This window comes from Mus caroli, unplaced genomic scaffold (genome assembly GCF_978045245.1).
Source record: "Mus caroli unplaced genomic scaffold, Mus_caroli_1 scaffold_18, whole genome shotgun sequence".
Lineage (NCBI taxonomy): Eukaryota > Metazoa > Chordata > Mammalia > Rodentia > Muridae > Mus > Mus caroli.
Genome location: NW_028227273.1, coordinates 69,367,473 through 69,390,184, shown reverse-complemented (window position 1 = coordinate 69,390,184; position 22,712 = coordinate 69,367,473). Strand labels below are relative to the sequence as shown.

Sequence of the window (22,712 nt, the reverse complement as noted above, 5' to 3'; positions counted from 1 at the left end):
CAGCACCCTCTCCAAAGATAAACACACCACTCATTTCAAAGGCACCTTCTGGGCCCTGCAAGCCAAAGACTTCAAGCAGCAGGTCTGCAGTGAATCCCAGAAGGGCACTGATAAGCTCCCCAGGCAAATGGTAAATGGCCCTGTGCCTCCTGCAGGCCACCCCATGAACTGCAGCACCCTTTCTCATCTCAGGCATCTCTCTCCTCTCTCTGTGTGACACCTACCCAGCTCTTCTTCCAAATAGGTAATGTGCCTCCCATTGTCTGTGAGGGCCTTAAAAACTTCTAGCCTTTCATGGAGGTCTTCATTGGAGGGGTAATCCTTGATCACTTTGAAGAAGAGGGCTCTGAGAACTCCCAAACGATCACCCTAAAGACAAAAACAATAGAGCCTTTCCAGCATTTCCCATGCAGCTTTCAAAATGCCAAGAAGTACATAAGGACCCAAGACTCCAGACATGCCTGTTCTAGAAGCACCTTATGGAAGGCAGGTCAGTAATATCACAGGTTCAGACAGTGGCCAGAGGCACCAGCCAATAGCTGAATGTCATGTATATACCACCTAATGCATTAAGCTTGGACATGGTTAGGGACAGGCACACAGTGTGACAGTAAAGCTCTTGCTCTGGCCCAACTCAGGAGTCAGGCTAGACTAGTGTGCCCACATATTGGGAGGACAAAGATCTAGCCCCAGAAGAGGTGCCACAGCCCTTAGGAGAGATACCACAGCTCTTGGAGAGGCTAGACTATCAAGGAAGAGAATGGCCTAGAGGAAGACCCTTCCAGGAATGCACAGAGGACCATGGGGGTTAAAGGGCCAGTTGAAACCTAAATGGCTAGAGAAGGACAGGGAGTGGCCATAACTGGTCAGTAACAGCAAACTAACAACCACCATACCCTAATACCCTGCACAAACTACTTGAGCCACCCCCAGTAGCTATAGCTGTCATTCTCTACTTCCACATAAGACGGAGGCTCAGGAGCTACAGTGACTGGCCACCAGACACGTGACACCAGAATGCAGGAGCTACAGTGACTGGCCACCAGACATGTGACACCAGAATGTCCTCACACTCAGTCAGGCCTGTTAATCGCTGGACCCTGCCCTGGCACCCCAGCAAAGGCAGGAGCTCAAACGGTGACGGTCTGCCTTCATCCCACAGGCTCACAGCCCGCCCCTTACCTGTCCCTGTACAATGGCCTTCAATAAGGTGAGAACTGCATGTCGGGCCTCTGGTGGCCGCTCTGGCTGTAGCAAGTCTGAGACAGCCTTCCAAAGTGCCTCCACGGCATGCTGCCATAACAAAAAGGGGACAGTAAGAAGGATGTAGCCTCCAGGGACCTTAACCCCGCAAAGGGCAACACAGAGCACCGAATAGGGCCTTCTGAGTTAAAATCGTGACATTTTTTGCCTCCACATCTGACACCCAGTCAAGTCTGTTTAATGGGCCCTGGATCTCGGGCTGGAAAAGACCGGGCAGGACAGGGAAGCCGCCTGCCAGGGAGTCCCTGGTAGCTCTCGCTGCACTCAGAGGCACCATGGTGCTTAGAACAAGCAGCACAGATGGAGCCCTAAACAGGCATCTGCCCCAGACACCCACTCCAAGGTGTTCCTGTGTGAGTGAGCCCCGACTAAATGTTCCAGATCCGCTCTGAAGCCAGGTGGCAGTGACAGTGCAGCGACAGTGCACGCCTCTAATCCTGGCACTGGAGGTACAGGCACGCGATTCTGAATCCAAGGCCAGCCTGGTCTACATGGTAAGTCCCTGTCTCAACCACCACCCCTTCACCACCACTACAAAGAGGATAAGCAGACGTACATAGCCATAAGCTTTTCCAGGAATTCAGGGAAAGCTCATTTCTTTTGCTACCACCAAGGTAAGTCTCTCAGGTTGCACTTAGGGCATTTCTAGAAGCTTCCACATCATTAAGATGAAAGCTAAATTTCTCTAAAATGGTAGAAACTGACTCATCACAAAGCTAGCTTTCTGGGCTATGCCTGTAGTCCTGATCTACACTGAAGAGGCTGAGGAAGGAAGACCACATCAAGTTCACAGCGTATCAGCCTAACCCACACAGTGACTACCAGGCCAGCCAGGGCTACATAGCACATCTCAAAAACAAGAAAAGACAGCTCAAGGCAGCAGCCGCAGACTGAAGATGCTCTACAGCCTGCGGTGGGCATGCGCCACGCCAGCAGTGCAGCTGAGGCAAACCTGCGGTGGGCATGCGCCACGCCAGCAGTGCAGCTGAGGCAAACCTGCAGTGGGCATGCGCCACGCCAGCAGTGCAGCTGAGGCAAGCCTGCGGTGGGCATGCACTACGCCAGCGGTGCAGCTGAGACAAGCCCACCTCCTCAAGCTTCTTAGTTTTCGCCACATCACAGATCTGCCCTATCATTCGGATGCGATTGTTGAGGCCGCATTCACCACTCAGTTCCTAGAGAAGAGAAAAGAGGAAAAGGGCAGAGCTTTTAAAAAGAGGTCTTCTTACCCACTGCCCATAAACCATCTACACGTTGTTCTGCATTTCCCCTGTAAACCAATGGGTTTTTTTTTTTTTTTTTTTTAAGATTTATTTATTGATTATATGTAAGTACACTGTAGCTGTCTTCAGACACTCCAGAAGAGGGAGCCAGATCTCGTTACGGATGGTTGTGAGCCACCATGTGGTTGCTGGGATTTGAACTCTGGACCTTTGGAAGAGCAGTCGGGTGCCCTTACCCACTGAGCCATCTCACCAGCCCCCAGGTTTTTTTTTTTCCTCTCTCCCTCCCTCCCTCGCTCCATCCCTTTCTCTGTCTCTCCAGCGTTTCTCTGTGTAGCTCTGTCTATACTGAACTGCCTCCCCAGTGCTGGGCAGGATTAGCAGCATACACCAACCACCACCATCACCCAGCATTTTGTTTTGGTTTGGTTTGTTTGTTTTTTAAGGCTGGATCTCGAGGCTGGTGAGATAGCTCAGTGATTAAAGAGCACTGACTGCTCTTCCAGAGGTCCTGAGTTCAATTCCCGGCAACCACATAGTAGCTCACAACCATCTGTGATGGGATCTGATGCCCTCTTCTGATGTGTCATCTACAGTGTGTGTGTATGTGTGTGTATATATATATATACACATATATATATGTATATATATATAATAAATCATTTTTTTAAAGTTCCTAAAAAGATAGGGTGGATCTCAAATTTAAAAAAGAAAACGAAAAAGGAAATGAACATCTTTGAGGAGAGGAGGACCCAGTCTCACTATTGTAGCTCAGGTGGGTTACAATTATGTTACCTCCAACTTCATAATCCTATTTCCTCTACCTCTCACGTGCTGAGAGAGTACAGGGCATCTATCTACCATAAACAAAATAAGTTTTCATACAACACCTAACTTCTAAGGCAAGTGTGCTAAAGCAGGACACCAAGATCCTGAGGACAGGCATATATCTGTCTCCACAGTACTGGGGACAGCAGCCCCATGCAGACGGTTACCAGCAACCCATCTCCCACAGAACCCAACGACAGACAAACCCAGCCTTCCTAGCCTTTGTGCTGGGCTAGCCAAGACAGAGGCCACTCACTCACTCTCAAGATTTCCGATGTGATGATAAACTCAGTCTGTTTGCCTTCTGCACACCTGGGATTTGGCCTCGATGTTCCCAATCCCAACAGTATCTTGAACTTCTCCTTCAAGCCTGAATCTTTGCTTGTTGGTTTGGCCATGGTGGGCAGGGCAGTACTAGAGAACTGCTCTGTGCAGAAAAAAAAAAAACATATTATTTGATACACCCCAGGAAAGGTTCTCCCTCCTGCACTCGAGGAGAACCCCCAGAATCCTAGGTCTAGGATAGGCAATAACCTGTCCTCCCTACAGCCTCTGGGGCAACTCAACTCCATGCAGGAGGAACTCAGCCACAAATCAACTCCGGAGGTATAGGCTTACTCTAGCGACCCGCCTGTTGATTGCCATTAGTTCTCCCTAGGCTAAGGAGGATCTGTCGCGTGAACAACAGATGCAGAGGCCCGCTCACACCCGCAATGGAGGGCTTGGAGCGCTAGGACTTGTCAGCGGTGGGCGCGGCGGAGGATTGGACACAGAAAGGCCAATTCCACTCACCCCATCGCGACGCGACCACACAAACCATCGCAACCCGCCCCAGCAGTCAGAGCCTCCAGGGCTACTCACCCCGCGCGCGCCTTTCGCGCGCAGGTCCTCCTGCACCCAGGGAAGGGCTCACACCCCCGGCCCAGGGCAGCTGCCGGAAGCGCAACCCGTACTTCCGGGGGCGAGGCTTTGCTGACTATCTGCGTTGAGCTCTCTGGGAATTGTAGTTCCGCGTGCGCGTTGAACAAGTGGTGGGACCGCCGGGCTGCTCGGAGGAGTAGTTTACAGCCCAGGCATGAACTCAGGGGTGCGGATGGTGACTCGCAGTCGGAGCCGCGCGACTAGGATCGCGTCGGAAGGGTGTAGGGAGGAGCTCGCCCCGCAAGAGGCTGCTGCAGGTAGCTCTGCGCCTGCAGGCGTTTTGGAGGAAAGGAGGAACGTGGAACTTTGGCTCCAGGCTTGCGTCCCGGGCCGCCGCATCTTACTTAAACTCTAGGCGCCGCGGAGTAAGCAGCTGCCTTGAATCTTGAATTCAAGCCACGCTTGAATCTCACGTGGCCCCACTTCTAGCTTCTTCCAAGGGACTGGGACCCGCAGGGTCTGCAGGGGTCCGTAAGACTGGGTTCTGGATGTGTTCATCCACCCTTGTCGCCAGTGAAAAGTTTTAGTCCAACCAGCCTAGCTTAGGACATTTACTTGCTCCAGGCTGTCCGTGGGACACAGCTCTGTTCTCAGAGCTGCCTCCCTCTCTTGTAGGGCCAGGCTGTGTGCCAAGAACACACCCAGCTAGAAGTCTTCTCTCCCAGCTGGACGGTGGTTCTGAAAGAAAACAGGCCCAGAGAGAAAACAGGAAAGGGCATGGCACTCATTGTATTTGTCCTGTAGCCACTAAGGACCTACTATGTGCCAACTAGTAGTACTCAGGGAGTAATTATCTGCACGTCCCCGCCTGGGACTTAGACATAAGTGGCTAGAGCAGGAGTGTGCATAGGCAGCAATGGTCTCCCAGAATCGGTTCAGTAGTGGAGATCCGCTGGGATCCAGACTGAGGCTTGGCAAGGGCCAAGTGCCACAGAAAGTGTTGATGCTGTTAAGGCAGCAAATGCTTTAGAGTAGTAGAGTTTGGAGCTCATCCTGAATGCAACGATTTCTGAAAGGGGAGTTGCACTGTCCAGTTTGGGTGTGAAGAAAGAAGTTCTCTTGAATGTAACTCAAAGGACTTGGGACAAAGGAGAGAGGTTATATTATCCTAGAGGCTGTTACTAGTGTCGGTGTGCTAACAGGCACTTTGTCAGACTGTCATGTACTGTCGTGACAAGGGCAGAGCCCAGCACTTCTGTACACAGCGTGGTAGATAATGGACAGTTGCACAAACAAGTGTGGGGGATATGGATTGGCAGGTAAGCAGCACCCTTCCCCCACCCTCATATAAAACCCACTCCAAAGACTGAATGGCACTTTTTTACAGAAGGAAGAAAAAGCCACAGGTCTGTGAGACATCCACGGAAAACACAGAAAATGCATGTGGCCTATGAAGCGGCTAATGGTGAGGAAGGTGAAGATGCTGAGCCTCTCAAAGTGCCCATTTGGGAGCCCCAGAACTGGCAGCAGCAACTGGCCAACATCCGTATCATGAGAAGCAAGAAGGATGCACCTGTGGACCAGCTAGGCGCCGAGCACTGCTATGATGCAAGTGCCCCCCCGAAGGTATGCAACACCTCCGCCTGTCCAGCAAGGTGCTTGCTTCCTTTTAGGTCTCTTCCAGAAAAAGAGCAAGATCTGCCAGCTCTCCCTGCTGCCATACAGGAGGATACATACATACCCAGGAAGACGCGCTCCTCCCATAACCTTAGAACATGTACAACGTACATCACCTGTCAATCATTGTGGCCACCGTGCATGTCAGAGTGCCTGAGACTTGAAGCCTCGTGCACAGTGGTGGTGCATTTGGGAGCATCCAATAATGTAGGAGAAGCAGACTCCCTTACATTGTGTTGGTTCCTTAGACTAACCATAGGGCTAACCACCTCTGATCCTAGTATCCTGAGTATCTCTAACTCTGGCCCTTCTTGTCTATAAAATGAGTAGTGTTACACTGTAACAGTAGCAGTAGCTATGGTCTAATATCCATCCCATACAAGGTATGATTCCAAGCAATTCATCCGAGCTTCGTGCTACTCTATAGAAGTATGTGACAAGACAGATGGGTAAGGGACTTGCCTGGGACCCGTCACCATCCTGGCCCCATTCTTGCACAAGCAGGTGAGGAGATACCAGGTACTCCTGTCGCTGATGCTCTCCAGCCAGACCAAAGACCAGGTCACAGCCGGTGCCATGCAACGGCTCCGGGCCCGGGGCTTGACTGTGGAAAGCATCCTGCAGACCGATGATGACACACTAGGCAGACTCATCTACCCTGTGGGCTTCTGGAGGGTAAGCATTACCTTTGGCAACAGAGCCAAGAGGGGGCACTGTTCTGAGGATGTGGGGCGGGCATCTCTGAGGACAGAGACTCTTCATGCTTCTGACTTGCCACAGGTCTATCCCATGGGGCTAGTGCCCTGCCCCTGAAGTTCCTGGGATGTGCCTCTACACATCCCTTCATTTCTCTACCCTCCCACCCAGCTGCCTCCACTTCCTTTCCTTCTTCCCCTCCTAGGCTCCCCAGACTGTGTCACTCCACAGAACCCTGGGAGGTGGGTGGATCTGTGGGGAGGGCGCTTCCCCTTGGCACTGCGTGGGCCACCGTCTATCAGATTGGTTTTAAATAGCCCTCTCAACTCAGGCACAGGATGGGAACCACCCAGCTGTTCTGTCGGTTGCCTGGGGGAGTCCCAGGCTCCAGCCTTCCTTCCTGGAGGTCCAGGTGCTATTGAGTCTAGGTACCGCTTAGCCTCTGGAGGGAATACTGAGGCAGAGGACCCCAACTGGTTCCCACACACTAGAGGGAGGGGGGTCTAGTTATGTGTTGGAGGCCTGCCAGGAGTTCCTTCAGGCCTCTTTGCTGCCTTCTTCACCTCCTGGAGAGGTGGGACATAGGCAGGTGATCTTTGACGCTGGGCACTTGCAGGTCCTCCCAATTAGGCTATGCCTTGCCCCAAGGCTGACCCACACCATCTTTCAGAACAAGGTAAAATACATCAGGCAGACAACAGCCATCCTGCAGCAGCGCTACGACGGGGATATCCCTGCTTCCGTGCCTGAGCTGGTAGCCTTGCCAGGTGTTGGGCCCAAGATGGCACACTTGGCTATGGCTGTGGCCTGGGGGACCATATCAGGCATAGGTGAGTCGTTTGCACCACAAGGAGGGAGAAGTCAGCTCTGAGCTTGATTCTTCTTGGGCTCTACTGGGGTTCCCCAAAGTTTTTGTGACTCAAACCAGAGTATCAAAAGGGTACTGTCAGTGTTGAGCAGACTGACACTGCTGGGTCCTGATGACAAGAACTTGCGTTTGCCGGGTTCCATCTGCATGCTGATCTCTGTGAGGGATTTGAAGCCAGCTGATGTGCACATACTGTGGAGCCTGACTTAGGCTTCAGGGGTCAGGGAAACCTTTCGGTTTTGGTTTGGGGGGTGGTATTTGTTTGTTTGTTTGTTTTATTTTTGAGACAGGGTTTCTCTGTGTAGCCCTGGCTGTCCTAGAACACACTCTGTAGACCAGGCTGGCCTCGAACTCACCAAGATCTGCCCACCTCTGCCTCCCAAGTACCAGGATTGAAAGGTGTGCACCGCTACCACCCATCGAATCTGCCTCAGCTCCGTAAATCCCGGGCTTATAATCATGCTTGATTGTGCCTAACCCCAGGAAATCTTTCTGAGGTCATGTTTCAGTTTAGAGTTTCTTGTGAGTTAGCGGGACCAAGAGGTGGAAGTGTGTCCCAGACAGAAGGAAGAGTGACCATAAAGCTGAGTAACGACACCAGAAAGCTCTAGAATGGGTGGGGCAAATTGATGTCATGGTGGAGGAAGAGGAAGGTGGTCTTGTGGGATGAGAATGGACAGTGATGTCTGGCATCCTTTTTCTGAGTATCGTCTGGTAGCATTTGAAGCACCTTGGTGTAGCTAGGTTGAAGACATCCTCCCTGGGGCAGTGATGGAGGTGCTGCCTAGAGTTGTCGGGACTCCTGTGGTCACATTGAAAAAACAAGATTTAGTCCTGAACTCTCTTTGGGCCCCCAACCCTTGGCTCCTGCATGTGCCCAATGGAGGGATTCCGTCAGAGGTTTCTAAGCTGGTAAGGCCTTTTAGCACTGCTCAGTGGGTAGAGGGCAGCTAGGGGCCCAGGGCTTTGACTGGAAGCTGGTGACCGCTTGTTGGCACTGAAGAACAGCGAGCATTAGAAGAGCCAGGCCAGGTCGGAAGTGGGTGAGGCCTCCCGCCTCAGTCTCCATTCCTCCGCTCCCAAAGCCACCAGCAGCCTCTTAATTGACACTTGAGCTTATCTAGCTGGTGTCCTCAGCTGCCTGTGTCCCAGGAGTAGGGAGTGTCTTTGTTGGGTAGCTCTGTGGGGGAAGGGCCCTGCAGGGAATTATGCATCCAGTGGTCAGAACAAGGGCTGAGTCCACCCACTTCTCTGTAGTCTACCTGCTGTGAGAGCCCTAGGGTTGCCTCCTGAGGAGAAAATGTGTTCTCTCAAATGAAAAAGCTGGAACTCTGGAGTTCTGACCTTTGCAGCTGGGTGACCTTAGATCAAAATAGGGCCTCTCTGAGCTTGAGTTCGCCTCCAGTGAAGTGACTGCCCTCTGTAACACCACAAATGCATGGGAGGGCCAACATGGGAGGTTTATGCATGTGGTCCTGTGTTGGGCCTCTGGGGTTCTAATGAGTAGTCTTGCCTCTGTGACACTGAGAAGGAAAAGGCTAAGGCTTCCATGATATGACCCCTCAGCCTGCACCTCCAGCCTTTCCCCAGACAGTTAGCACGTCAGGGAGCTGGCATGGGGACTAGCGAGCTGTTTGACAAACCTTTGGAACAGAAAGGCAGGCACTGCAGTTGAGCAGGTGGCTTAGCAGGAGCCCCCAGTGAAGGCATGAGGCTGAATCCCTACGGTGGCCAGCGGATGGGAGCAGGGATTGGAACACAGCTGGAGCCACCCTGATCCTGCTCCACATTCTGTCCCCAGTAATTTAGTAGCAGGTACCAGCTACCTCTGCAACAGTGACCCACAGGGCCAAGCTTCTGCCACCCTGTCCAGTGCTCAAAGCCAGTGGATAGTCTGGAAGGGGCCGTAGGACCCGGAAGATGGAGCAGAGGAAGCAGAGGAAGGCCCTTTCCAATCCAGGCCTCATTCTTGGAGTTAGACTAAGAGTTCACACTTTGGGGTTTGGGGCTTGTTTTGTTTTTCCCAGGATAGAGGTGTTTTGTTTTTGTTGTTTGTTTGTTTGTTTGTTTGTTTGTTTGTTTGAGACAGCCTTACTCTGTACCCCAAGCTCGCCTTGAATTCAGAGCACTGCTACTTAAACCTTTTAAGTGCTGGGAAGGAACCACCATGCCTGCCTTATATACCCTTTGGTTGTTTCGTTTGTCTTGTTTTGAAACTGGGTTTCTCTGTAGCCCTGGCTGTCCTGGAACTCACTTCACAGACCAGGCTGACTTTAAACTCAGAGATCCACCTGCAAGCCTTTAATCTCATCACTTGGGAGGCAGAGGCAGGTGGATTTCTTGAGTTTGAAGCCAACCTGGTCTACATAGTGAATTCTAGGAGGATAGTCAAGGCCTTGAAGAAAGACCCTGTCTCAAAAACAAACAAAAACCAGGCTGCTTACACGCCAGATTGAGGGCTCACTCAGACAGCCACTGCACATACTTACTGTACCTGCTCTCATGAGAGGGACCTTGGGCTGTCACCTAGCCACACTTGCTTAGGACCGGGGACTGGGATAGGGACACAGTCCAGCTGGCAGAGTGCCCTTGTTCAGCCTGCCCTGTCTCCAAGCAGCAGTGGACACACATGTGCACAGAATAGCCAACAGACTGAGGTGGACCAAGAAGATGACCAAGACTCCAGAAGAGACACGCAAGAACTTGGAAGAGTGGCTACCCAGGTACAGTGTAGCTTGGTGAGCTTGGGGGAGGGAGGTGTCCTGCTGTCATCCACACTGACCTTCCTCTTACCCTCACAGGGTGCTGTGGAGTGAGGTCAATGGACTACTGGTAGGCTTCGGCCAACAGATCTGTCTTCCTGTCCATCCTAGATGTCAGGCTTGCCTCAACAAGGCCCTGTGCCCTGCTGCCCAGGACCTCTAAGGGTCATAGGGCTCCCTCTGGCTAGTGTCTGTGAGGTGCCTTTGTGGGGCAGGGTGATAAACTTTGAGGGGTGTTTGCAATAAACCTGGGAAGTTTTTCACAGTTGATTTCTTGCCCTGTTGGCTTCAGATCAGGCGGAAAAGCATGTGTGTGATGCAGTGTGTCCGCTCCAATCCCGTGTGGGGGCAGGATCGCCTGAGAGGCTGTGTGGGGACAGTGAGGGAGGGAGTGAAGGGAGGGGAACATAAACCGAGGAGGGAGGAAACAGAGCCAGCTGCAGCCAGCTGCTGGGAAGCCTATGGGGGAAGCATCCCTGTGAACTCTCACACACTGTCCTGTGGCCCAACACTCCTCTGGACCTAGCTTCCGAACTCGCACTTGGCCTGTGCCTGGAACCCACCCCATGTTAACAGAGGAACTCTAGACTCAGGACTTGACACAGGGGTAGGAGAGGATGACGTTGTTCCTCACTCACCTAAAGGTCTTCTGGAATGGGCCTTACTCCTCACCCCTACCCCTCAACTGAAGATTCAGAAAACACACAGGCGCCAGAGTTCAAGGCAAGGCCTGTTTAATTTGAGGGCGCGCGTGCGCTATGGCTTATGAGGCAGACTGCAGTGCCAGTGAGTGAGTTTGGGGAGTCGAGGGTGGAGGGTAGGAGCCAGGTAGGCATAAGGCAGGGGACAGGCCCAGGAGCCCAGGATCATACCTGGGAATGGCTCACACAGACCCACGATTCCAGGCCCTGGAGCTGCAGAGCAGGATAAGGGGCTTGTCCGGAGGCTGCCCTCTTACGAAGTCATGGAACACCCATCCTCTGGCCCCTCAGAGAGCCTAGGCTCTGCATTCCAGAACCCAGCATGTGGGAGGTAGCACAGGGGTAGCTAGGCAGAGAAGAGAGGCCTGGCCTAGGGACCATCCCATGTGAGGGATGGGACAGAGGGACAGCTCCTCCAGGCACAGCTGGCCCTGAGGTCCCTGACTGCCTGTTCCCTGGTCTCTGCTCAGGAAGGCGCTGCTGACAGGGTGGGTAAGAAAGGGTTTGCAGAGAAAGGTTTTGTTTTATTGCAATTATTTAGAGTGAGTCCCAAGGGGTTGGGGGAGGGGGCTCCACTATTAACTAGAAACATGTGGAGCTGGAGACTGTTTAGGAAAAAAAGCGAAAACATGAATTCCTTTCCGTCAGCAGGCCTGAGGCAGGATGGCAGAGGCCCTTGGCAGACCACCACGCACAGCTCCCCCCTCTCTCACTGTTTCTGTCTCCGTGTCTATCTTGGCTGGCTGTCTATCTCTGTCTCTCTCTTCTCTGGGTTTCTCTCCTCTCTGATCGTGCTATGACCACCGCAGCACCCAGTGGACAAGACAAGGGTTCATGGGGTCATGGGTTGGTTTCTGGGTGGTGTGATACCACCCTCCAGTCTGCTGAGGCTTGGGAAGCTCTGGAGAGGCCCGAGGTCCGAGCAGGAAGAGACCCTGGAACCCCTGGACAGGCAGAGAGGGGCTCAGAAGTTGCTGAAGATCTCTCGCTTCCGGTTCCAGTCCATCTGTGGTGCCCGTTTGTTGACCCGAGTAGCTCGAGCCTTCTCCTTGGCCTCGGCTGCTGTGGGACTCAGGTGGAGGCCACTTTCCTGGAAGGGGTCTCGCTTCCAGGTACTGCCATCCTGGGGGCAGGCAAGGTACAAACAGTGAGCCATACCGGTGGCAGCCACCTTTCTAAGGACCTTACACCAGGGGCCACCTGAGGGTTTGGGGAACTAGCCCAAAAGGCTTCTTGGAAGTGGTAGCCCTACCATCCTGGTAGGTGTCTCCACAGAGATCCACTCTAAAGGCCTCTGAAGCCCCATGTGTGAGCATCACGGCAGTTACCTCATTGTCCTTCTCTGAGCCTGGCAGGTCACTTCGGGATGAGCACACAGAGCCACCATTGAGCTAGGAAACCAAGGATAGGTTGCGCTTTCAGCATCCCCATCCTGGTGCACCCAGATCTACACACATGCACACACACACATACAGCTGCAGCTAGTTCTTATTCAAAAGCACACTTCGGGCCAGGGCATAGTTGGCACCTAACAGCAGATGGGCAAGTCCAACCTGAGAAGTCACGATACGGGGAGCAGCTGTGGAGATGGGAATCAGCTATGTGAATTCACCTGTTGTCAAAGCAGGATGGTGTCCCAAGAAGGTAAAGACCACTCAGTAGTCATGTAGGGACAAGGCACGGAAAGATGGCCCAGGACCCCAGTATCTGCCCACACTGTGCATCTGAGCTGGTGCTAACCCCATACAGGATCCACAGTGGCTATTTGTTCTGTTTTGAGACAGTTTCTCTGGGCAGCTCTGGCTGCGTTAGAACTCACTCTGTAGACCTGGCCTTGAATTCAGAGATCTGTCTGCTTTTGGTTCCCAAGTGCTGGGAGCACTGCCTGCTAGCACAGAGGGTATTTTTGAGGGAACCAGGCCAGTTGGTTTCACAACTGTAAGAGGTCTCGAGAAGCAGCTTCTATCATGTCTGGGGACAGAAGTAGAGGTATAGCCAGGGGTGGTGGCGCACGCCTTTAATCCCAGCACTCAGGAGGCAGAGGCATGTGGATTTCTGAGTTCAAGGCCAGCCTGGTCTATAAAGTGAGTTCCAGGACAGCCAGGGCTACACAGAGAAACCCTGTCTCGAAAAACCAAAAAAAAAAAAAAAAAGAAGAAGAAGAAGAAGAAGAAGAAGTAGAGGTATACGGATGGTCACTTGAGCCCACCCTCTCACCTGGGCAGGACTGGTCCCGTTCGTGACTGGTGATGGCAGTGGACCTGTGGGGACAGTAAGTTAGTGGCTGCACTGACCCTACCCTCTGCCCCGAAGGGCAACAACCTACCTTCTAGATGTTCCTCAGTGGGTACGACCCTCAACCGCTTGAAGTATCCATCAGTCTCAGGATCGACTACCAGCAGCCGGGCCTCGTCCTCCTGTGCCTTGATTCTGGCAACAACCTCGGCATGCCGCAGCCCCTCCACATTCTGCCCATTCACCTGCCGCCACCCACACAGGGTCAGAAAGGCCTGAGGGGCCCAGTCGGCCCAGTGCCACCCAGCCAGGTGTGCCATCAAATATTCATCGAAGCCACCAGCAGCCAAAGCAGCAAGAAGAGTGCCAGCTCAAGTTCCCTGTGTCTTCCCTCCTCCTGCAGGGACCCAGGGCCCATACATGGACATTCAGGGACATACAGATACACGGGGACCCAGGGTACCTCAATGAGCCGATCCTGGGCACGGAGGCCAGAGTGAGAAGCAGGAGAGCCAGGGTCCACAGAGCGGATGTACTGGCCAGGCCGGGACTTGTCACTATGCAGGTTGAACCCGTAGCCCTGGGGTCCCCTTCGCAAGTGGCAGAGCCGGGGACGCAGCTCTCTTGGGGGCCCATTGACATCCTGTAGACCCATAAGAGGTGACATCAGGCTCTACCCGCAGCCTCTCAGCCCTTATGCTCTAAGGGACCAATCCCAGGTTTCATTGATGACACTATGTGCCCTGTGAGTGAGGGGTTTAGTGAGGAAGCTACCTATTACACAGCTTTAGCTGGGGCTAGGGACAAAGCATGTTACCAAACATGTAAACACCTAATGAGCCAGCTGCTGGCAGGACCTGTGCAAGAATTCCTAGGGGGCACTGTACATACCCTAGGGCTCTAGAAGGAACCCGGAGGGATAAGTGCCCCATCAGAGGCTCCAGGAAGACTGTACCTTTGGGTTTTGCCTCCCCTGTCTCTCTTCTTGCCCCCATCTCTAGGGTTAGTACCCTGGAGGCCCGAGGAGCTCTGTCTTCTTCTCAGGCCTTCGAGAGGCTCCCTGGCTGTGTGACAGCTGTTTGCTTTAGAATTCCAACACTAACTGGAGCCGCTGCCCAAACCCCATGGGCCTGAAAGCAGGGGTGGCAAATAAGAAAGATCCAATGGTTCCCAGTCCTAGCCTATGGTGTTTCCTAACTCACAACATGGAAGGGCCCATGGGACACACAGGGAATCCCCCCACTGCCCCAGGCTGCCCTTCTTTACCTCTGGCATCCTGCAGTAGGTCTCTGGGCCAGCAGGTTATACAGGCAGGGGCCAGCCTGCTGACCCCCCACCCCAGCCAGGGGCCAAGTCAGAGATGGTGCTGCTGAATGGCCAGCAGCTGCCGGTGCCCAGTTACACAGAGCCAGTGGCCGGGGTGGGCAGACAGGTGGCAGCTCAGGTTTCTGGGTATGAGTGCAGGTGACAGTGTGCTAGCAGGGGGCATTTCCTCACCTTCCACTACTACCCTACCCCCTCATGGCTGATGCTGAGAGACTCTAGAACTGGAAGGATTGATCCTTCCCGTCTCAGGGCAGATCTCTAAGTCTCAGGTAACTGTCTTTCCCTAAGCCCGCATTTCTCTACACTCCTGCTGCCTACTACTGCCACCCCTCTTACGGAGTTTTGGGGAGAAGGTCCCATGTTTTAACCCAGGCTAGCCTTAAACTCACAAGTCAAAGCGATCTTTTTGTTTTAGGTTCTGAGTGCTGGGTTATAGGCCTATACCACCATGCTAGCTCCAAGCCCTCCATGGGCGGCAGGAATAAGCACCCTCTTCTATGCAGGGCCATTCCTAGCGTTAGGACTCTGGGATAGCCCTTCAACCTGGACACTCTCTTTCTGTCTTGCCTGCGTTCAGGACTCCTTCCTTGATCCCAAAGCCCAGCTGGCTCTTCATCTGGACTCTCCTGTAGAGCTTTCGAGCACAGCCACGTCTGTCCCATCACACCAACAATTACAGATTAAGTTGTCCCCTGGGGGCTCAGGCAGGCAATGTTGCCTGAACTCAGGGTTATAAGGCTTCAAAAATCCTCAAAACCCCACTACATAGAACTCTCAAAGACATAGCTGAAGATACAGGCTTTGGGGCAAGGCCCTGAGAGCCCCTCACCATCAGCCTGGGACAGCCAGAGGCTAATTCACAGGGAAGAGACTGGAGTAGAGACAGAAGCCAGTCCAAAACAGTACAAGGGAATGTGTGACCACTCCTGGCACAAAGTCGTGTCCCAACAGACAGGGCCACATCATGTGGCCATAGAGACAAGACATCCAGGCTTATGCTCATAAACAAACAACACAGACACACACACAGCCACCCACACACATGCAAACTTAGATCCACAGCGGCACTGGCCCTGTGACCTCTTCCCACGACCTCTGAGGCTTACAGGGCAGGGTTTCTTGGGGCTCCCAAACGGGAAGCAGGACTTGGCACGCTACTGTGGCCATGAAACTAGGGGCCATTCCTGAGAGGTGGCTGTTCTGGCCAACCCCTCAGCCCCAACCCAAAACACCATCCTCTCAGCACAGGCTAACGATTCTTAACTAGCCTAAACCATCTCTGGCCACAGGCAGAGTCCCAGCTGACAGGCCTGGCATAAGACCCTCAAGGACTGAAAGATTCCCCCAAGCCTGTGGGGGAGACAAGAGGCAAGCAAGTGGGGGTAGGGTGCCCCAGCAAACAGCGGGAGGGGTGCATTGCTGGAATTCTTCCTCCCAGCCCTAGCCCTGAGCACACTTCCTGCCTTCTTCAGACAGGCCCTCTGGCTCCCACGGGCTCTGAGACACATAGCCATAGAGCTGGGCAAACCCCAGTCCTCCCCACACTGAACCTACAGCCAGACAAGGCAGATAAGGGGGTGCCCTGGGAGCCAGGCTCTGCCCCCCACCAGATAATGACTCACCAGCCCCAGCAGAGAAAGGCCCCCATTGTTTCTTGGGGTCCATCTTGTAGGCATAAACATCCCCGAGTTCCCTGCCCTTCCCCAGAGATTGAGCTAAAGCTGGGGTCCTGACTGCCCAGCTCAGCTCTGCCTCATCCCATCTGACCTGAGCAAGCCCCAGTTGAGTGTTCACAGGAGGGGCTCCTGGGGCTGAGGCAGGCAGCATGCTAGTCCTGGAGCGAGCCATGAGAAGGGGCTAGGAGCGCTGGCAGCAGGTGGCCAGATTTCTTGGACCAGCTGAGACTGTCACCCCACTTATCTACCTCCCACTGTGGCCCAGGTTCCCTGGGGATGGGTGGGGACATAGGCACTGACTCATTTTGGGTAGCAGGGTGGTTACTGAACCCCCTCCCCTGTCCGGCGTCCCCCCCACCCAGCTTGGTTTCCGTCCCAAGAAAGGAAGGAAGGAAGCTGCTGGAGGCCCTGCCCTGCTCCAGGACCCAGGGCAGTGGAGACAGGGAGTCAAGGGAGGGGACCTTGGCTGGAGAACAGAAGACAGTGGATGGGGGAAGGGAGAAGAGGAACAGCAGGACCTGGGGGAGCCCCCAAAGCGGTCATGCTATCACTTTGCTCAGACCATTCTATCCCATGAACCCGACACCTGCAGACTTGTGTCAGCCATAACTCAGTCCACCATGTCCCCCAGGAGGTGCAGACATGGTAGGACCCAAGGGTGGAAGGGCAAGGTCCACCACTACCTCCCTGTCCCTGGCACTGCTAGCTGCTGGGTCTCTGTTTGGGGGCTGTCCCTGTCATCAGTGCTAGAATCAGCTGGCTGCAGCTGCAGCCACCCCCAGCCCTGAATGGCCTGGGACTGAGTCACCACTGACTAGGCCTTCCCACCCCCAAAGGGAGGGGCAGACATATCAGTGTTCTCCCTCGTCCCACCTCCCCTGTCAGGCAGGCTGGGACAGAGAACACAAGATCAGGGGGAGGAAAAGGCCCCAGCCTCCCGTGGAGGTGCTCAGTGGGCACCCACCCTGCAACAGAGCAGAGGCATACGTATAGGCCTCACTGGTCTGTCCAGGCACCAGTACCCCCATCAGCGCTCAACACCACAGAGTCAGGGGAACCCTCTGCAGCACCTACACCAGCTCCAGAGGCTCATGAGGCAGGCTGTCTCTAAACCTGGTGTGGAGAGGTCTTATGCCACTCCCCTTTCTCTTCCAGGCTAAGGGTGTCCCTTGGATTCCTCTGCCTCCTGAAGTCCTTGTTCCCAGGTTTGAACCATCTACAATGGGACAAGTCCATTGTACCCCCTTTTGTTCCTCTAAAAATACACCCAAGGGAAGCCCCCTCCTAGAACTTCCTGCAGCCCCTCCAAGCCTGAAATAGCAGAGCCGGGGAAGGACCCACCCACAGCCAAGAGGCCTGGGCCACCCCATCTCCAGATAAAGCCCTAGGGTGGATTTTTCCACAGGAAGGTGAACTGAGATGTTTGCTTCTAAATGAATGGACACACGCCTGAGGCTGGGGGGGGTGGTGTTCTTCCTAAGAAGGAGAAAGGGGTGCTTGGGAAAAAGGGAGACTCCTAGTCCCCAGCCAGAGGAAGGTGGGCCTGGCACCATCTTCTTCCCACAAAATTCCTACTAAGATTCCTGATCTTAAGCAGCCCAGCCAGAGGACAGAATCTAGATTCCAGGCTTGGCACCTGCCTGCCTGCAGGCCTCTGAGGGAAAGAATCCAACAGATGCAAAGCACAGACCTTGGCCCAGGTTGGCCTTACCACTGGGGATGTCATCTCCCAGCCTCCAGACAGGTCCCACAGGGACTAGCACAGGCCTAACCAGTAGGAGACATCTGGGTGAAGTCAGAGGTAAATGTTAAGGTCTGAAACACATCCAGAAATTTCAAACCTGACACTCCCTCGACCTAAGCCAGTGGTTCTCAAAGTTGGATGTGAGGAACTGCTTGGCTCAAGTAATAATTAGAAGACAAATGAAACAACAAAGCCTGGCAGTGGTGGCGCACGCCTTTAATCCCAGCACTCAGGAGGCAGAGACAGGCGGATTTCTGAGTTCGAGACCAGCCTGATCTACAAAGTGAGTTCCAGGACAGCCAGGGCTACACAGAGAAACCCTGTCTCAAAAAACAAAGAGAAAAGAAAAGAAAAGAAAAGAAAAGAAAAGGAAAGGAAAGGAAAGGAAAGGAAAGGAAAGGAAAGGAAAGGAAAGGAAAGGAAAAGAAAAGAAAAGAAAAGAAACAACAATACTAGATCCTCCAAGAAGTAGAATAAGTAGCTACCTAAAAAAAGGTGGAATGGATTCTCCATTGTTTTATTGGGGTCTCCTAGCCTGGAAGGATAAAGATGAGGGGAGGGGCTCCAGGGAGGAGCTCCCCAGCCAGGGCCATGGGACAGCAGCACAAAGGGTTTCTGCACAGGTGGGAAGTGGGAGCAAGGACAGGAACTGGAACCCAGCCGAGCTGTAAGTGGGTCCTCATAAGAAGCGCCTGCATGTGTGTCCTTGCCTTGACCTCCTTTCCCTAGGAAGCCCCTGTGTTCTGGAACCCACCCACTCCACCCACCCCCATCGCTGCCCGGCTACAGCAGCGGCAGGAACCTGCGGCAGGATCTAATCCACCCAAGGGCTTCAGAGCACATAGATGGCTTAGACGGGATGCTTCAGACAGAGACATGGACAAATCCAGGACGACAGACACCCAACATGGGCATGCATCCTTTAAAGTTCCAGCAGCTCCTCTCAGAGCTCCTCAGTCCCTGGAACCTCCACCAAAGAGGACAAAGGCAAACAAGCTGCTGCAGTGCTCACCAGTGGCATAGAGAGCCGTTACTGCAGAAGGTACAGAGCCCTAAGAGGAAATGGAGGCTTGTAGAAGTGACCAAAAGGAAGATTGTTATCAAGAGGCAGTGACTGTAGTTCTGGGAAAGGCTCATTGTTCCCACAGACACAGCCTACCATACCTTCTGGCCAGTGTCCGAGCCAAGGCTGCCCGAGCATGCCCAGTCCGGCTTTGGCTCCCAGGGGTTGTGGGCTGGGGGAAGCCCTCGATGGGCCATCTCCTCAGTGCAGGTCAGTTGCCGCCGGCAGAGCTCCTCATCGGTCTCCTTGTCCACCACAAGCAGCTGGGTCTGCCCCTCCACAGCCTTGATCCTCTGTACCACCTGAAACGGGTGCGAAGCAGGACCCGGTTAGCAGCCAACACCCCGGGCAGCACATGGGTAGGGCATCACTCCCGGCTAGGCCAAGACATGGACAGAGGGGCAGGGGTTGGCCTGCCAGGGGTGGGTAGCTGGCCTGAGAGGCCTGCGGGCTCCACCCCCCACCCCCAGTTTCTAGCAGTTCCCTCCCTCTTCTCCCTGTAGCTAGGGCCCAGGCTGCAAGTACTTCAGGATTCTCTTGTGGCCTTGCACCCAGCTCACGTGAGCACAGGAAGACTGCTAGGAACAGCCAGATGGGAGAATCCAAATCTGTTCAGGTGAGCTTCAGGATTTCAATCTGGTCTATGCATGTGTGCAGGCTTATCTGTATGTGTGTGCATATGTGTACGCTTTTCGTATGTGGTGTGTGTGTGTGTGTGTGTGTGTGTGTGTGTGTGTGTGTATTTTAAAGTCTGTTCTTTGGTCCAGGGGTAGGAGAGAGCAATGTCTTTGTTGGCCCCAGTGTGAGTATTTGGGCTTATTTCTTTCTCCGAGACGCAGTGTGAATCTAACGCCCAACAAGTTCTAGAACCTCAATTTGCCTCCAGATCAGGACTAGAAATCCATCCCTGCTGGACCTGCAAAGAGGTGAAGACAATTCTAAGGTGCTCACATCCATCAGGTACAGCAGCAGAACAGATGTGGCTTTACAGCCATCTGTGTGTCTATCTGGTTGGGTGTCTGTGAGGTGTGGGTCACCGTGGACCATGCAAGATCCACCCCTACAGCCTGAGAGTGAAGAGACGGCTTCTCTAGCACTACTGCATGGAGCACATACCACCACAGATAAGAAGGCCCTACCCGGGCCAGTCTGTACCTGGCCCCTCAGTGCTCATCCTCTCTCCCCATGACCAACAGACAGAAGGATGCCAGCTCTCTGATGCTTCTGCCATGGGAGCCAAGCCAGTCACCACAGTCGCTATCAGCAGAATGGGGGTCGTGGTTTTGGCTCCTATCTCTCTGAGCAGTAGGAGTCTAATGTGGCTCTAGGTGAAGGTCTTTAGAGACCTGGGATAAACAGGTGCATTTCAGTGACTGCAAGAGGCAGATGACATCAACTCTGCCAGTCTCTCCCTTGCTTTTTAAGCCAACCACTGGGCTTCACTCCCAAACTCTTCAGCACACAGCCAAATCCAGTGGTCACTGTAGTCTACCTACTGGTCGCTGGGGAGATAGAAGTTCAACTCAGTCCAGCAACGAACCACTGCTTTCTCCAGGCCTCAGGACTAACCACTCCAATAGGTCATGGACTTAGTGGTACTAGGGTTCCAGAACAGAAAAGGTGGAGGGAGGCTGAAGTGTAACCATGGTCTTAACTGTATCTACCCCTAGGTGGGATATAGACACTCCAGAGGTAGAACCTGCAGAGAGACCAGCCGGATCATCTCTCCTCCTTCCCCTGCTGCTGCAGAGCAAGGGCTATACAGTGACCTCTACAGGGCCAGGCAGCCACCCAGGAAGAGGCTTTTTCTGAGCCCAAGGAATCGCTGCCACTAGAGCCAACTCCACCAGACCCAGACACACAAGCCCATGAAAAGTACACTAGTGTAACCAGGCAAGCAGGCGTGCGCGCACGCGCACACACACACACACACAGAGAGAGAGAGAGAGAGACCAGCACACATGCCTGATGTGTCCACACAACCCTAGACACACATTCCAGCCCTGACACAAGTATGTTTTCATCCACTCCTGGAACACTTGGGTAGTGTATTCATATGGATGACCCCAGAGAGACCTGAGAGCACACACACATAACTCACACACTGACAGAAAAGCATCTATACCACAAGGCCACAAGGTGCCTTAGCCACCTCCTCCCCCTCCATGGCACACGGAGGCCAAAACTAGCAGAAGCAGCCAGGGCCCTGGCCAGAGTAGCCGCAGTGCGGCCCCTCCCTACCAGGATGTCCTCCCTCCCCCGCTTGTGCAGGACTGAGCTTCCTCACCAGGAGGCCAGCTGGCGGGCCACGTCCCACACCTCGACACCCAAACAGCAGGCCCCCATGGGACCCCTGCTGGGTCTCACCAGACGGCACGCAGAAGGGTGGTCGTAGGCATCTTGGCCAGCGCTGTAGGGACGCGCCCCTAGGAGGGAACCGGGGGGCGGGGCGCAGCGCAGGGACCCACCTGGTGATGCGTCTCGCCCTCTACGTTGACGCCGTTGACCTCAACCAGGCGGTCCCCGGCGCGCAGCGCGGCCGCCTCGGCTGGGGAGCCTGGCTCCACGCGCCGGATGAACTGGCCACGGCGGCCTTTCTCGCCATGCAGGTGAAAGCCGTACCCTTGCTCTCCGCGCACCAGGCGACATAAGCGGGGCCGCAGCGATTCCGGCGCGGCCATGGCACCCGCTGCCCCCTGGCCGGCCGCGACTGGCCACGGCTCACACCACCCGCAGGCTGGAGTGCGGAGGCGGCGGAGGCGCGGGCGGGAGAGCAGGCAGCGGCCTCGGTGGCTCCTGCTCAGCTCGCGTCGCCTCGGGCTCCAGCTTCGGCTCTGGCCCTGGCCCCTGCTCCTGCTGCAGCGCCGCCCCCGCGCCCGCCCCTTCCCCGCCCTCCTGGCTGCCCCCGCCCTAACCCAAGCCCCGCTAGCTAGGCCCCTGCCTGGGCGCCCAGAAACCCTAGGACCAAGGAGTGGGATTGCTTGGTCGGGCAACCCTCGAGTCCCTGGGAGTCCTATCTTAACCCATTTTGGCCACCCTCCGTAGCGCCAGCACCTTTGGCTTCTGTCCAGGAACCACTTTTTTAGACACCTGCATATGGTACAGTGAGAGAGGTTCCAGAAATGGGAAGCCTCTTGTCAGAGACACTCTACACAGAGGCCAGAGGGGAAGTGCAAGTGCCACTGCGCCCTTTCCTCGGGATGTACCCCACCCTCTATCTACCAAGAGTGTTCTGCCTGCTCCCTCTAGATCCCCGAAGTTGTCTTGTCCCAACCCAGAGAGCAACAGGCAAGAATAAAAATTTAAAGAGACACCACGGCAAACAAGGTCTTTAGGGACAGCGAGTAGGTGTCCCCTTGTTCTTCCCAGGAAGTGTTTGTCCATTAAACATCCTGTCTCCTGTATTCCCTGCTCTTTGGGAACATGAGTTTATCTGGCAGAAATGGGAGGTGTGTGCTGTCTTCCTCTTGACCTAGTATGAACCATACTGAGGACTTTGGCCCCTGAGCTCTAGGTGGTGATCAGCTGTCCCAAATTAAGCCCCACAGGGCTCCCATCCCCGGTTCCTAGGTCTATAGTCCCAATGCACTTAGATTTACAATTGATTAAATTCTCATCTACTCTTACAGGAAAATAGTCCCACTGAAAACCCCTTATGCATTCCTATATGGTTTTCCAAAAACAGCCCTAGAGAAAACTGACCATTTTACAGATCAGGAAACTGAGGCCTAGAGAAAACCCTCTGCTAGAGTCCAGTACTGTGAGACTGCACTTTTACCTTGAAGCATC

General features: G+C 54.1%; 3 protein-coding genes across 22 annotated transcripts in view; 1 reads left to right on the top strand and 2 right to left on the bottom strand.

The window, feature by feature from the left end:
• Tsc2 (TSC complex subunit 2) overlaps positions 1-4,252 on the bottom strand; it is a 35,661-nt gene extending 31,409 nt beyond the window's left edge. For 15 of the 17 annotated variants that reach the window (XM_021150057.2, XM_021150058.2, XM_029471417.2 and 12 more), the window contains exons 1-5: positions 4,176-4,252; positions 3,575-3,741; positions 2,352-2,438; positions 1,183-1,293; positions 225-369 (exon numbers count right to left, since the gene is read on the bottom strand). In XM_021150057.2, the coding sequence (XP_021005716.1) occupies positions 225-369; positions 1,183-1,293; positions 2,352-2,438; positions 3,575-3,712 (481 nt within the window). In that variant the 5' untranslated portion in view covers positions 3,713-3,741; positions 4,176-4,252. Of the gene's footprint in view, positions 1-224; positions 370-1,182; positions 1,294-2,351; positions 2,439-3,570; positions 3,742-4,175 lie in introns of those variants that run through there. The other 2 variants (XM_029471416.2, XM_029471421.2) reach the window with 2 other exon arrangements.
• A 78-nt stretch (positions 4,253-4,330) lies between these two features.
• Positions 4,331-10,436, top strand: Nthl1 (nth like DNA glycosylase 1). Of its 3 annotated transcripts, none has more exons than XM_021149551.2 (6): positions 4,331-4,492; positions 5,563-5,801; positions 6,357-6,527; positions 7,219-7,378; positions 10,034-10,139; positions 10,218-10,436. In XM_021149551.2, exons 1-6 carry the CDS (start codon positions 4,390-4,392, stop codon positions 10,339-10,341), a joined length of 903 nt encoding a protein of 300 aa, XP_021005210.1. In that variant the 5' UTR covers positions 4,331-4,389; the 3' UTR covers positions 10,342-10,436. The 3 variants fall into 3 exon arrangements, with proteins under 3 accessions (XP_021005210.1, XP_085689196.1, XP_021005211.1); XM_085833070.1 differs by having other exon boundaries at positions 4,352-4,401; XM_021149552.3 differs by lacking the exon at positions 4,331-4,492 and adding an exon at positions 4,513-5,494.
• A 459-nt stretch (positions 10,437-10,895) lies between these two features.
• Nherf2 (NHERF family PDZ scaffold protein 2) lies at positions 10,896-21,768 on the bottom strand. Of its 2 annotated transcripts, XM_021186466.3 has the most exons (7): positions 21,392-21,768; positions 19,025-19,225; positions 13,578-13,757; positions 13,206-13,359; positions 13,097-13,140; positions 12,208-12,270; positions 10,896-12,002 (listed from the first exon to the last, which is right to left on the bottom strand). In XM_021186466.3, the coding sequence occupies exons 1-7, from the start codon at positions 21,602-21,604 to the stop codon at positions 11,844-11,846; spliced, it is 1,014 nt and encodes a 337-aa protein (XP_021042125.1). In that variant the 5' UTR covers positions 21,605-21,768; the 3' UTR covers positions 10,896-11,843. The 2 variants fall into 2 exon arrangements, with proteins under 2 accessions (XP_021042125.1, XP_021042126.1); XM_021186467.3 differs by lacking the exons at positions 19,025-19,225; positions 21,392-21,768 and adding an exon at positions 16,208-16,916.
• Positions 21,769-22,712: the final 944 nt, after the last annotated feature.

What these genes read in the sequence shown, in the direction of transcription:
- Nthl1 (XM_021149551.2), top strand. Translation starts at nt 4,390, where the DNA reads ATGAACTCAGGGGTGCGGATGGTGACTCGCAGTCGGAGCCGCGCGACT. An exon ending in ACCCTGTGGGCTTCTGGAGG is followed by an intron (nt 6,528 to 7,218) that starts GTAAGCATTACC and finishes ACCATCTTTCAG; the next exon opens with AACAAGGTAAAATACATCAG. An exon ending in GGGGACCATATCAGGCATAG is followed by an intron (nt 7,379 to 10,033) that starts GTGAGTCGTTTG and finishes GTCTCCAAGCAG; the next exon opens with CAGTGGACACACATGTGCAC.
- Nherf2 (XM_021186466.3), bottom strand. Translation starts at nt 21,604, where the DNA reads ATGGCCGCGCCGGAATCGCTGCGGCCCCGCTTATGTCGCCTGGTGCGC. An exon ending in AGGGCGAGACGCATCACCAG is followed by an intron (nt 19,226 to 21,391) that starts GTGGGTCCCTGC and finishes CACCCGTTTCAG; the next exon opens with GTGGTACAGAGGATCAAGGC. An exon ending in GCTCAGAGAAGGACAATGAG is followed by an intron (nt 12,003 to 12,207) that starts GTAACTGCCGTG and finishes GCCTGCCCCCAG; the next exon opens with GATGGCAGTACCTGGAAGCG.